The sequence below is a fragment of the Sus scrofa genome, chromosome 4 (genome assembly GCF_054392235.1).
Source record: "Sus scrofa isolate SSC_HxYL_T2T_F1_AM1 chromosome 4, Sscrofa_HxYL_maternal_Yorkshire_Landrace_v2.0, whole genome shotgun sequence".
Classification (NCBI taxonomy): domain Eukaryota; kingdom Metazoa; phylum Chordata; class Mammalia; order Artiodactyla; family Suidae; genus Sus; species Sus scrofa.
In genome coordinates this window covers 127,960,159-127,974,616 of record NC_139386.1, presented here as the reverse complement: position 1 = coordinate 127,974,616, position 14,458 = coordinate 127,960,159, and the positions used below count along the sequence as shown (strand labels likewise).

At 47.4% G+C, this 14,458-nt stretch overlaps 1 protein-coding gene across 37 annotated transcripts in view; it reads right to left on the bottom strand.

The window, feature by feature from the left end:
- The window catches only part of LOC146404246 (uncharacterized), a 205,060-nt gene that overhangs the window by 161,712 nt on the left and 28,890 nt on the right, over window positions 1-14,458 (bottom strand). For 27 of the 37 annotated variants that reach the window (XM_085023955.1, XM_085023947.1, XM_085023957.1 and 24 more), the window contains exon 2: window positions 2,533-2,658. The exons of the other annotated variants lie outside the window; for them this stretch is intronic. In XM_085023955.1, coding sequence (XP_084880081.1) covers window positions 2,533-2,658 — 126 coding nt within the window. The remainder of the gene's footprint in view (window positions 1-2,532; window positions 2,659-14,458) is intronic. 37 annotated transcript variants of the gene reach the window in all.

The window sequence follows — 14,458 nt, the reverse complement described above, 5'->3', positions numbered from 1 at the left end:
GTCACGGAGGATGCCTTCTGGTGTTTCCCCACATATTTTAGTGCATTTCCTGCAAGCTGACATCACAACCCCCAGCAGATCGTAAGTCAGGCAACACTTCTCTGAAGACTCGTTTACGTAAAGAACACTGCACTCGGGTTGCAAAGCTGCAAAGGCTTGGAGGAAGGAATGCAATCAAATACTCAGAGCTGAACCAGAGGATGGAGGCAGCCTGGGCCTGTGGTCTGAGCACTGGGCTGGGTGTCAGGAAAGCCTGGGTTCTGGGTCTGCCCGCTCCAGTGATAACTGTGATTTTTAGGCATAACATTCAACGGCCTTTGTGCTCCAGTGTGCGCTGCTGGGAAGGGCTAAGGCATCCTGAAGACCCCTGCGGGCCTGCGGGTCTGCGGTTCCAGTGAAGGAGGCGCCCGCAGACAAGAAAAGAGGTGAGCTCAAGAACAGAGACTTTCTCACTGCTCCCCGGATCCTGCGGAGGCCAGACCAGAGCTAAAGGATCGTGGATCCAGTAGGAAAAGTGGCCACTCTCCCCAATTAGATTTCTTTAAATGTCTTCCATCCTTGAGCCCTGTTTCCCTCCGTGTATCAGAAGAAACTAGTGGTGAGACCATTAATTCATCAGGGACAGAAACCTGAGCTGCTGGTGAGCATGGGACACTCTGGACATTCCAGAAATGTCTGTCACAACTCAAAACTTGCAGGAGCCTCAGCAAGAACATGGGCTATCAGTTGATTGTGACAAAAGTGTGACAAAACCCCACATTGCCTGAGGTACAACAAGGCTTTACCTCCCAGGTAGGAGCAAAATGATCCCAGAGAAATCCAGGCCTATTTGTTTTTCACCTGTGAGTAAAACCCGGCCCACACATCTCTTTATTGAAAGCATCCGTGTTGAGAGAAGCAGACCGGCCTCGGGGAAACGAAGCAGCCCCCTGTGCGGACCCGAGGGTGTGGCTCTCCCGGGCCCGCTGCCTGCTCGTCCACCCTGGAGGTAAACCGGCCCAAACTGGCCAAGGCCGTGGTCCTCCTGAGCCAGCGCGGGCCCAGCGTGCAGCACCCCGACTTCACGGGTTCCCACACATCAGCGTCTCGGGGAGGCTGGGCAACATCCAGGTCTGAGATTCTGGGGAACCCTAAGCTTCAGCCCACCCACCGCTCCCAACCCCAGTTCCCACCTCTGCTGACAGGGATTTGGCAAGAGGCCTTTCCGTTTCCAAAAAAAAAAAAAAAAAGAATCATAAATATAGCAAGGCAGTGCTCTCTGGGGATCCCTTTTAAGGAAGCAGCTGGAAGGTCCTGCTGGCCTCAAGGTTTCCCAGAAGCAGACTGGGGGACCACCACTCTTGCAGACACTCCAAAGTGAGAAAGCGCTGTCACCTGGCACAAGCCACCAAACACCACTCACAGGAGGGGTGACACAGCCTGAGAAAACCCGCAGAGGTGGATTCCAGACCCGCGGGACTTCCCACGCCTGAGTGGCTTTCAGCATCTGTCCTCCCGCCCAGAACACCTGCTTTTGCTGGCTAATTTCCTCTGGTCCTTCAAGACTTCCTGAAGAGCCAAAGGCCTCTCCCCGAGCCCCTGGCTGCTTCCCATGGCACACACAGTGTCCTTGTCCCCACGCGCGCCAGCGTCTGCAAGCAGGCAGCTTCTCAAAGGTGGAGTGCAACAGATTTTACACAAATGGTCGATGACCAGGGCTGGCCTTGAAAAGGCCTCTGCTTCGGGGTTCCCTTAAGACAGCGGATGATCTCATTGTGCTTCAAAACACAGCAACGTCCACACTTCTGTTTGGGGTATAAATTCATACTTCTATTGGGTCTCGTGGAAGGTTAACATCTCCTTCCAGGGAACTCAGGGTTAGAGAAGGAGAAGTTGGCCAGGGCATGGAGGAGAGTGCCCCCCAGGACACAGCAGCCTGGGGTCTCCACGGGACAGCAGCGTTTCCCAAGCCATGGCATTTCCCAACTTTCAGAGGGACAACTGACCCTTGAGAAAGGAAACATTATGACTCTGCCATTTAACTAATCAGCAGTTAAGGCAGAAAGTGGCCCAGTGTCTCCAGTGTGCAGAATTGCGGTGAGAAGGCAAAATTTCATTCCTTAAAGTAGAACCTCCTTGGCGAGGGCCTCCCCTGTGCCAGGCACGTTGCTGGCACACAGGTGCCATGCAAACCAGACCTGAGGTCTGTCATCGAGAAGTGGGTGCGGGAGGACTGGCATTGGACAAATAAGCACATACATGGACCTTAAACAACACAAGGCTTGGGATGCCGAGCCTCCACGGAGTCAAAAACCTGTGTATAACTTACAACCGGCCCTCCACACACACGATTCCTTCTTGTCCACCCCCTCAGACTCACCCACCTGCAGAAAGGGGGATGCTACAGAATTTACTATTGGAAAATGGACTCGCGCAATTCCAACCATGCCGTTCAAAGCCCGACTATAATTCAAGGGTGTGATGAATGCCATAGGGCATCAGAGAGGGCACATGAGGGGCAGGGTCTGAGCGTGGCATTCACGAAGAACTCACTGTGTGTCAGGATGCCGCGATGCAAGACTTGGGCTCCTTTGACCACGGTCCTCAAGAGCCCGCGCAGGGCAGAGAAGAGAGGTTCTCCCGGGGGGGCCTACAGCTCCTGCAGCCCAGGGTTCCCACCTGTCAGGACAGAGATAATAACACCTTTACCACGCGCTTGGCATCTGAACGTGAAGATCAATGGTCGAGCACTTGGTCTTTTAAAAAGACTGGGTGAGGGGTTCCCATTGTGGCTCAGCAGTTATGAACCCGACTAGTATCCATGAGGACATAGGTTCGATCCCTGGCCTCAGTCAGTGGGTTAAGGATCTGGCATTGCCATGAGCTGTGGTGTAGGTCGCAGACACAGCTTGGATCCCGCGTTGCTGTGGCTGTGGTGTAGGCCGGCAGCTGTAGTTACGATTTGCCCCCTAGCCTGGGAACTTCCATATGCCATGGGTGCAGCGCCCCCAAAATTAAAATAAATAAAAATAAACATTCCAGGTGAAATTAATATTTGAATAAACTCTCTTCAGAAACGGTTATTTTCTTGTGTTCAGATTTATATTCAACAAACAGAACTCATCTCCTCAACCAACCCAGCACTAATTTTCACACTGAAATTTTTTTTTTTTTGGTCTCTTTTCAGGGCCACACCCATGGCATATGGAGGTTCCCAGGCTAGGGGTCTAATCGGAGCTACAGCTGCCGGCCTACACCACAGCCACAGCAACACCAGATCCTTAACCCATTGAGCGAGGCCAGGGATGGAACCCACAACCTCATAGTTCCTAGTCGGATTCGTTAACCACTGAGCCACGACAGGAATGCCCCTCACACTGCAATTTTTGAAAACTCCGGCACTGGGGACAGGTGAAACCCCGCAGACGGAGAAGCGTGTGCTTTCCTCAGGAACGCAGCCTGGGGGCCACCTCCCCTCTCCCCTGGCCTGGCCGTCCCTGAGGTCTGCGACCCGCCAAGGGGGCCCCCGGCCTCACCTTTATCAGAGTTTTCCTCCACTCCAGGCAACCTCGAGAGGAGAGGAGACGGGGTGAGAACTACACGGAGGATGAGCTGGAAACGGCTCCTAGCTGAGGGAGGGGCAAAGCCGAGAGGCCTCTGCCGAAGCCCCTCTGCACCTGCGCCTGCACCTGCACCTCCGTGGGAGGCAGGGAAGGGGGTGGAGTCGCCTTATCCTTGTGCCCTCGTGACTAAGATGAGGTCCTGCAGGACAGGACAGAGCATGGCAGGCCTCCGTGGGCCGCCTCCCAGAGTGCCCAAGGGCCAGGACTTCCAGGCCCCAGGAGGGCTGCCTGTGGGGGTGGGGAGTTTGGTTCAAGCCCTGCCTCTGCCCCAGGTCTGACTCTTCTCCAGCACAGCCTGCGTCCTGCCTGGGGCAGCTGGGAATTCAGCTCCAGCCTCTGCCCACAAGACAGAGGTCGAAGGAGACCCAGCTAGAGCTCCCGTGGCCCTGGGGCAGGGGGCGGGAAGGGCTTTCTCTAGAGAAGACGACCGGGAGCAGGAGAGGCATCTGCAGACAGCGGGTCTGAGAGGCTGGCCTCTTCCCTGACAGGGTGGAGGCTGGGGGTGAGTGGGGCCGGGTAGCTTCCAGGGCCCCAGTACCTATAGCCCATTAGGGCAGGCAGGGCACCTGAGCTGCCTGTCACCACACCCTTGGGTGGTGACTGGCTCGGCTGGTTGGGCATGTTTGCTGTTACACTGCTGCCTCCCCATGGCCTGGGGCCTCCTGCTACAGAGAAGGGAGAAAATGATTCCCCTAGTGGCCCTTGTACAGCTGTATGAGCTGCCTTCTTCCTCTCCCCTCCAACACTTGAGAGACTAATTCTTGAAAATCCTAAGTTGTGAAGGACTGACAAACCCACCTCGCAGCATATTCGTGATTTAAAGGAACAAGGAGAGCCTCCCACAGTGCACCATCAGGCAGGAGAGCCACGGAAGGGGTGCTTGAGGCCCATGGCGAGGTCTTCACTCCTTGTCCACCAGAGAGCAAGACCCTCTCCGGGGATGGGCTGCCACCTGTGTCTGTGTCTGTCTCCCCCCCCCCTCCGGTGTCTGCGGTCTCGGCACAGGGCCTGGCACATGGAAGGCTCTCCATAGGGTGTTTGATGATGGATGAATGAATGGTGGGGTGAATGCATGGCTGCCCCCAAACCTCCCAGTAAATGAACCACTCACTGACTTATTCAAGTTATTCTAAGAACCAAGCCTGTATCAGGCAATAAGCAGGCACTGAGATGCTGCTATGGATACTGCTGTGCACTAGACAGACATACCCCTGGCTTCACAGAGCTCAGAGTCAAACAGATGAAACAGTCATGAGGCAAACAGCAAGCAAATAATTTACGGTTGAGACTCTGTGCACTATTAAGGCTAATGGCCACAATGGTCACTTCTGACCATTCAGGTATCCAGCTACTAATTACTATTTTATAATCTAATTTTGCCATCTGGCCATGAAATTTACAAAAATTCTAGTTTTTTAGATCCGCTGTGTGTTGTTTAAACCCAAACCTGGTATGTCATAATTTTTTTCAGTTCAAAAGATTTATATTTAAGGTCCACAGAGGAAAAGCCAAAGTGCATGAATTAAAGCTCTCGGGAACTAGGTTTAAGTTCAACAAACTAAGAAACGTCCGCTAGCCTATCCAAAGAGTAGTATTTTAAAGATCAGAATAACTCCTACAGTGCTATTACAACTTTATAAAAGTTAAATGAATAAAATACTCAGAGGAAATAAAAGTATTAAGAGTAGTTATTTGTTAAATAATACTATGGGCAATCTTCAACTTTTTCCATTTAAAAAAATTTATTTAATAAATGATTATGACTTCATTATAAAATGAACTTTTAAAAAATGCAGATAAAATATATCATAGATTATCTCATTTTTCCTTTTGGAAGTATTCCTATTGCTCAGTTTTCCATGTTATTATGTCTTTTTTCCCCAGCTATGTATTTCTTGAATGAAGGAATAAACAAATTTTGAACCCCAAGTATATAAGACCAACATATTGAAATTTGTGTCTTAAAGTATTGAGGGCAGATTTCCCAGTGACCACATCCAGACCCTTAGGCTTTCTCAAAAAAGATTTATCCATGAATGAGTTCCCTTATTCTTGTTTAAATCGCCTTATTCAGTTCTTGGCTATTTTGTTTACAAAGATGGGTTTTGAGTATGGTAAATGGATTAAAGAACAATTGTTTAAACACATTCTGAAATGTAATACTCCTCTAAATGCCATTATTTCACAAATGAACTCTCTTATCAAGAGTAACATGCTGCTGACTTCTCAAGAAATCTTATTTATTATCAAAAACATTTAGATCCCATCAGAATATCCGCTTTGCATTTGCAAATAAACCTCCTTTGGAGCCCTTCTGTGATCCATTTGGTTGTTAAGATTCTTAAGTTAGGAGCTTCCAGTGGTTAATGAACCTGACTCGTATCCATGAGGACTCGGTTCTATCCCTGGCCTTGCTCAGTGGGTTAAGGATCCAGCGTTGCCATGAGCTGTGGTGTAGGTCACAGAGAAGGCTTGGATCCCGTGTTTCTGTGGCTAGGGTGTAGGCTGTTGGCTACAGCTCTGGATTAGACCCCTAGCCTGGAAACCTCCATATGTGGCAGGTGCAGCCCAAAAAAGACAACAACAACAACAACAAAAAGATTCAGAAGTTAGAAATTATCACTTAAAATTTATTCAATCATAGAATTTTATATGTGGAAGAGTCAGTAGTCTTCTTGAATACCTCCTATGCTGGGGAACTCACTGTCTCCCACAGAAGCCTCGTTCGTTTTTAAAAGTTGCTTATCTTTAAATTGTATCCATCATAGATGAAAGCTTTATTCCCCAGCACAGAATCCCTTGCACCAAAAGTGTTCAATAAATGTTCACTGTATGAACGAGTAGACGTGTGAATTCATTCATTCATTCAGTGTGTTTATTGAACATTGTTAGGTGGTGGGTGTTATCTGAAGCACTGCGGCTGTAGCAGTCGACAAGAAAGACATGGTTCCTGGCCCGAGAAGTGGAACTATTCATTCTGGGTGGAATGAATAGTCTACCCGTACTTTTTTTTCCTACTTCAACCAGACATATGTCAGGGAGCAGCACTATTAAGACAGGTTGAGGAATATTTAGGGGCTTTTTGAATATTCCTAAAACTACTCGAGAACCCCAGAGGACCACACCTACTTGTCAGGCTGGGCTGGTGAGCATTCTAAGTCACTAGTGTTCCAACATGAAAGAAATCACGTTTTAGGAGTCCCCATCGTGGCGCAGAGGAAACAAATCCGACTAGGAACCATGAGGTTGCGGGTTCGATCCCTGACCTTGCTCAGTGGGTTATGGATCCGGTGTTGCCGTGAGCTGTGGTGTAAGTCGCAGACAAGGCTTGGTCTGGCATTGCTGTGGCTGTGGTGTAGGCCAGCAGCAACAGCTCCGACTGGACCCCTAGCCTGGGAACCTCCATGTGCCATGGGTTCGGCCCTAAAAAGAAAAAAGACAAAACAAGCAAACAAACAAAATCATGTTTTTTATACCAAAAGCTGGTGAAACAGATATTCAGTACAGACAGACATAAGATGGAAGCATATAAGTACATCCATTCATACTTTATTTATTGAAACATTTATATATGTGTGTGTATATATATACAGAACGCATAGGCACATTTATTCTTTTTTACTGCAGTATAGTTGATTTACAACGTTGTGTTCATTTGTGCTGTACAGCAAAGTGACTCAGTTACACATATTTATTCTTTTTCAGCTTCAGTAATATATACATAGTCTTTTTCAGCTTCTTTTCCGGTATGATTTATCTCCGGATATTGAATAGAGTCCCTGGGCTATACAGTAGGACCTTGGTGTTTATCCATTCTATATGTAATAATTCACATCTGCTAACCCCAAACTCCTCGTCCATCCCTCCACCTTGACAACCACAAGTCTGTTCTCTACGTCTGTGAGTCTGCTTCTGTTGCATAGATAGGTTCACTTGAATCATATTTTAGTTTCCACTTATAAGTGACATCACATGGCGTTTGTCTTTTTCTTTCTGACTTACTTCACTTAGTATGATCATCTTTGGTTTCATCCATGTTGCTGCAAATGGCATCATTTCACTCTTTTTAATGGCTGAGTAGTATTCCATTGTATATGTGTACCACATCTTCTTTATCCTCTGTTGATGGACATTTAGGGTGTTTCCATGTCTTGGCTATGGTAGATACTGCTGATTTGAACACAGGGGTGCCTTTCTCTTTTTGAATTACAGTTTTGTCTAGATATCTGCCCAGGAGTGGGATTGCTGGATCATGTGGTAACTCTATTGCCAGTTTTTTGAGGACCCTCTGTACTGTTTTCCACAGTAGCTGCACCAACTTACATCCCTACCAACAGTGTAGGAGGGTTCCCTTTTCTCCACACCCTCTCCAGCATTTGTTATCTGTAGACTTTTTAATGACGGCCATTCTGACCAGCGTGAGGTGGTGCCTCACTGCGGTTTTGATTTGCATTTCTCTGGGAATTAGCGATGTTGAGCATCTTTTCACGGCCTGCCGGCCCCTGTATATCTTCTCTGGAGAAGCCTGCTCAGGTCTTCCTCCCACGTTTTGCTTGGGTTGGGCTTTTCTGTGCACATTTATTCTTGTCAAAGACCATGCACACGCACATAAAGTGGCAGGATAAACACCAAGTTTTTAAATATTTATCTTGAGGTTGTGGGATTATAGATGTATTCTTTTGTTTTTCCTTATTTGACACATTTTCTATAATAAATACGCATTACTTAAGGAAGCAAAAGAAGGTTTATAAAACAAAACTGAATAATGAACAAAACCCCAGCCGACCCCATTAACGGCTGATGCTGCCGGTTCCTCCGTGCTTTCTTCTTGCTCATGCCTCCCTCCCTTGCCTCTCCCACCCCCACCTTCGTGGCAGGTAAATAGAGTCTCAGCTCAAGCATCATCTCCACTGCAAGCTTTCCTGGTGCCCACCCTTCCCCCCCGCCTTCCCCAGCAGCAGGGCCCCTCACCCTCCTTTCTGTGGGCCCATCACATTTGGGGCCTACGACACGGCACTGCCTGCTTGCCTGATTGTGAGCACCCTGCAGGCCTGGACTCCGGACTCCAGCCCCCAGCCTGCTCCCCAGGAGAGGTGTGCGAAGCACCTAGGCCTCACCGAGGTCTCCGCCGCAGCTTGCCCCTGGTTTGTAGCTTCCAACTCAGGTCACAGTGGCCCTTCCTTGATGGCTCCCTATTGCCTATCAAGAAAGTACAACGCCTTGGGACATCCAAGAGCCTCTATGATATGGTACCCGCTCCCCTTTCCAGCCTCATTGTCCTCCTCTGTATCCTCTCCCCCGGGTCACTTTCCTGCCCTCAGCAGGCCGTGCTTCCCCCACCTTTGCTCCTGCTGGTCTTTTAAACTGAATGTCTCTTCTCCATCTCCATCCAAGGAATTTCTAAAAAATTCCCCAAACAAGAATAACACCAATAGTTACCCGTAGACGTGTGCTGGGGACCCAGGGACAGCGTGTGTGGAGCTCTGAGCAGTGGGCCTTGCAACTGCTAAGCATGTAATGAATGATTGCTGTTGTTATCCTAAACACCATCAGCACAGGTGTACATCAGACATCACCTTAGACCCTAAGGATAAAGTTTTAAAAAAAACTTCCTGCACCCAGGCAGGTAAATACTCACAATAATACAATATGGTAATTACAATGATAGCGCTGGGAAAAAAAAAAAAAAAAAAAAAAAAAAGCTCTGGGAGCAAAGGGTAGGGGACAGAAGGAGTGGCTTCCCAGAAGAAAGGGTGTTTTCACTGAGCCTTAAAGAATAAGGAGGAACTTCAGAGTTCCCGTTGTGGCTCAGTGGGTTAAGAATCTGACTAGTATCCACGAGGATGTGTGTTCCATCCCTGGCCTCACTCGGTGGGTTAAGGATCCGGTGTTGCCGGGAGCTGCAGTTTAGGCTGCGATGTACCTCAGATCCTGTGTTGCTGTGGCTGTGGCGCAGGCCAGCAGCAGTAGCTCTGATCTGACACCTAGCCTAGGAACTTCCATATGTCACAAGTGCGGCCCTAAAAAAGAAAAAGAAAAAAAAAAAAAAAGATTAAGAATAAGTAGGAATTTCACCAGCAGGAAAGGAGAGAGTAAGAGAGGGGAGATGTCAAAAGCAAAAGTCTGCAGAAGGAAGGAGCAAGGTGAGTTTGGGCAGCTGCATGCAGCAGAGACCTTCCCCTGTCTGGCACATAGCTCAAGGTCACCTTCGACAGCCCAGGAAACAGTCTGCAGTGCTGGGCAGAGAGGGGGAATCCAGAGGAAAGTATGTGTGGAACCCTGACTCTCTCTTTGCCGTCACCCTGATGTGGGGAGAGGAGGCCCAAACCCCAGAGGGAAGGGCAGAGCTGCTAAAGTCCCAGCTGAGAGAGGTGAGGGGCCCAAGGGCTCCCCAGAGACCCAGGCCAGCCTTGCAGCAGAGCCTCGGGGAACCTGCAATCAGCACGACTTCGAGCAGGCCGTCCAAGAGCTGAAATGCAGCCAGGATGCTGCCCAGGCAGCCTTCCAACAACAATCACTGTTGACTTTGGATGCCGGCCGGCCCCACAATTCACACACAAGATTTATCACCAGCAGCTAGTCACACAGACTTTTAACACTACAAAAGTCCCAAACACAACCCTCTATGGCTGGCATGGAGGCTGTAAAGGGAGGAAGAGGGGCCAGTTCTTGGGAAAGTCTATCACGCCTTCTGTATGTAGAGAAATTAAGTTCTCTAGAAGGTCAGGAAGTCTTTCTGTCCAGCTTCAACAACGTTGCTATTTCACCCAAAGTGGCAAAAATATAATAAATGGTAAATTCTGTTCCTGATCCCTGATTTGCCCACCCGCGTTTCCATCAGGAAGCCAAGCACTGTAAATCTCTTGAAAGGGCATTGCAGCAAAGCAGAAAGCAGGTGTTAATTCTAGAGCAATGGAAGTCTCTCCTCTAGACCCTGAGGCAGGAGACGTGTCTTCGAGGGGGAGTGAGGAAGGAAACAGACATTCCCAGAACTGGACGGGAGGTGACAAGACTTTGGAGAGGGATGGATAGGTGGTTACAGACTCACCAAAGATTCCGGGAGCCCAGGCTCGGCCCAGAGGGGAAAAGAGAGAACGGACTAACAGGTGGAAATTGGAGAAGACCCAGAAGGGGAGAGACTCCTGCCTTCATACACAAAACCCGGGACAAAGCTGCGTCCTCAGAATGGCTGGGTTGGCGTGCCCTCCTAGTCAAGTAGAATGGGGACTCACATGAGTCTTCTTTGCCAGCAGAAGCAGCCCTTCCACCCCCAGCTGACGAGACGAGCCCTGCATGGCCCGAGGAACCTATAATGACCTCCCCTGAGGTAGTTGCCTTGCAAGACACTGTGAAAAACATGAAGCTAGTTGTGTCCCATGTCCATGCTCGCCAAAGGGTAGCCTCAGTGGGAGAAGATTTTAATAATCAGATGGATAGGATGACCTACTTTGCAGATACACGTCAGCCCCTTTCTTCAGCCCCTCAATAGGCTCCTGGCGGCCCTGGTGGCAGGATGGAGGTTATACATGAGGTTATACATGAGTTGAGCAACCGGGCTTCTGTTCGCCAAGGGCAAACAGCTGGCCGCAGCCACTGCTGAGGGTCCGATCTGCCAGTGGCAGAGACCAATGCAGAGTCCCAGGTATGGTACCATTCCCCAGGGGACCACCCAGCTCCCTGGTGGCAGGCTGATTACACGGGACCCACGTTATGGAAGGGATTTTGTTCTTTTGAAATAGACCCTGTAGATAGGGATTTGCAATCCCTGCCCACAACGCTTCTGCCCAAACTACCACGAGTGGTCTTACAGAGGACCTTAGGCACTGTATGGCATTCCACAGCTATGTTCTGACCAGTAAATCGAGCGCAGCAATGGGCACAGGCTCATGGAATTAATGGGTCTCACCATGTCCCCCACCACCTTGAAGCAGCTGGCTCGACTTTTAAAGACTCGGTCACAGCACTAACTAGGTGGCTGGGGCAACGTTTCCAGAAGGCTGGGTATGCTCTGAGTCAGCATCCAATATGTGGTGCCATTTCTCGCACATCCAGGAGTCAAGGTCCAGGAATCAAAAGGCGGAATGAGGAGTGACACCATGTACTATTACTCCTAGCGACCTACCGGCACAATGTTTGCTTCCTGACCCCACAATCTCATTCTCTCCCGGTCTAGAGGTCTTAGTTCCAATGGAGAAAATGTGTCTACCAGGAGACTCAGCAAGATTCCACTGAACTGGACGTTAAGACTGACACCCAGCCACTTTGGTCTCCTCCTAACTCTGAACCAACAGGCAAAGAAGGGTGGATAAGGTTGTCTATAAGTTCACCGGTGGTGACAGTGATTACTCCTGATTACCAGTGGGAAACTGGGCTGCTACTACACGGTGGAAGTGAGAAAGAACATTCCTGGAATACAGGAGATTCCTTATGGCCTCTCCTAGTACTAACATATCCTTGCGATGAAAGTCAGTGGAAAACTATAAAAACCCAATACAAGCAGGACTACCCTATGGAAGTTTAAAGGATTGTTATGAACAACTTATTCTTTATTTTTATTTTTTGTTTTTTTTTAGGGCTGCACCTGTGGCATGTGGAGGTTCCCAGGCTAGGAGTTGAATTGGAGCTATAGCTGCCAACCTACACCACAGCCACAGCAATGCCAGATCGGAGCCATAGCAACACCAGATGTGAGTTCCATCTTCAACCTACACCACAGCTCATGGCAACGCCTGATCCTTAACTCACTGAGCAAGGCCAGGGATCCAACCTGCATCCTCATGGTTACTAGTCAGAATCGTTTCTGCTGAGTCACGACAGGAACTCCTGAAGAACTTATCCTAACAGAACAGACAATCTAGATGAAACGAACAAATTTCTAAAATACACACACAGGCACAAATTATCAAAACTGACTCAAGAAAAAACAGAAAAGCTGAGTATACCTATAACAAGTAAGAACATTGAATTAATAATTTAAATTCAGAGTTCCCGCCGTGGTGCAGTGGAAACGAATCTGACTAGGAACCAGGAGGTTGTGGGTTTGATCCGTGGCCTTGCTGCTCAGTGGGTTAAGGATCTGGTGTTGCCGTGAGCTGTGGTGTAGGTCGCAGACATGGCTTGGATCTGGCATTGCAGTGGCTCTGGCATAGGCCGGTGGCTACAGCTCTGATTCATCCCCTAGCCTGGGAACCTCCATATGCTGTGGGTGCAGCCCTAAAAAGACAAAAGACAAAAATAATAATAATAATAATAATAATAATTTAAATTCTTCCCACAAAGAAGAGCCCGGGTGTTGATGCTGACTTCTACGAAACATTTAATGAAGAAAAATACCAACCCCATGCAACATCTTTCAGAAAACAGAAGATGAGAGAAGACTCTCAAATTCATTTTAGTAGCTCAGTATTAGCCTGATAGTAAAGTCAGACAAAGAATTTCCATGAAAAGGAAACCATATATCAATATCCCTCATGAATATAGATGCAAAACTCTTTACAGAAAACAGAAAACAAAATCTAGCAACCTTGAAAAAAATCACCACGACCAGGAATACAAGGCTGGCTTAATATCCAAAAGTCAGTAAATACAATACCGTATCAAAAGAATAAAAGACAAACCTACATGATCATCTCAACAGATGCAGAAAAACATGTGGCAAAATTTAATATTTATTCGTGAAATTTTACAAAGTCAATAAGCTAGAAATAAAAGTAAACTTTCTCCACCTGATAAAGGGCATATATGAAAAAATCTATAGCTAACATCATATTTAATGGTGAAAGATTGAATGCTTTCCCCCAAGACTGAATACGCCAAGGATGTCTGTTCTGACCATTTCTATTCAACATTTTACCAGCAGTTCTAACTAGTGTAATAGGCAGTTGAAAAAAGTTAAGGGCATATAACTTAAAAGGAAGAAGCAAAATTGTCTTTATGTGAAGATTATAATCCTATAGATAGAAAATTTTACAGAATCTATTTAAAAATGTACTAGACCTAATAAGCAAGTTTGGTAAAGTCACGGGATAAAAGATTCTGTTCTGTAGAAACTGATGAGCTGATTCTAAATTTTATAAAATTTACATGAAAATTCAGAAGATGTAAGAGAACAATTTTAAACACAGCACAAGAATTATTAGAGAAATGCAAATGAAAACTCCAGTGAGGTACCACCTCACACTGGTCAGAATGGCCATCATCAAAAAGTCTGGAATAAATTTCAATAAATCCTGGAAAGGGTGTGGAGAAAAGCAAACCCTCCTATACTGTTGGTGGGAATGTAAATTGGTAACAACTGCTATGGGAAACAGTTTGGAGATACCTTAGAAAACTATACACAGAACTACCATATGACCCAGCAAGCCCACTCCTGGGCATATACCCATACAAAACTCATTCAAAAAGGTACATGCACCCCTATGTAACTGCGGCACTATTCACAATAGCCAAGGCACAGAAACAACTTCAATGTCCGTCAACAGAAGACGTGGTACATACATACGATGGAATACTACTCAGCCATAAAATAATGCCATTCGCAGCAACGTGGATGCAACTAGAGATTCTCATAGTAAGTGAAAGACATCAGAAAGAGAAAGACAAATACCATATGATATCACTTATAAGTGGAATCTAAAATATGGCACAAATGAACATATTGGCAAAACAGAAACAAGCTCACAAACATAAAGAACAGACTTGGACTGGGAGTTTGGGGTTTGCAGAGGCAAACCCCATATCCAACAGATAACTAACGAGGTCCTGCCGTATAATGCAGGGAACTACATCCAATCGCTGTGACAGAATATGACGGAAGATATATGAGAAAAAGAATATGTATATATGCATGACTGGAT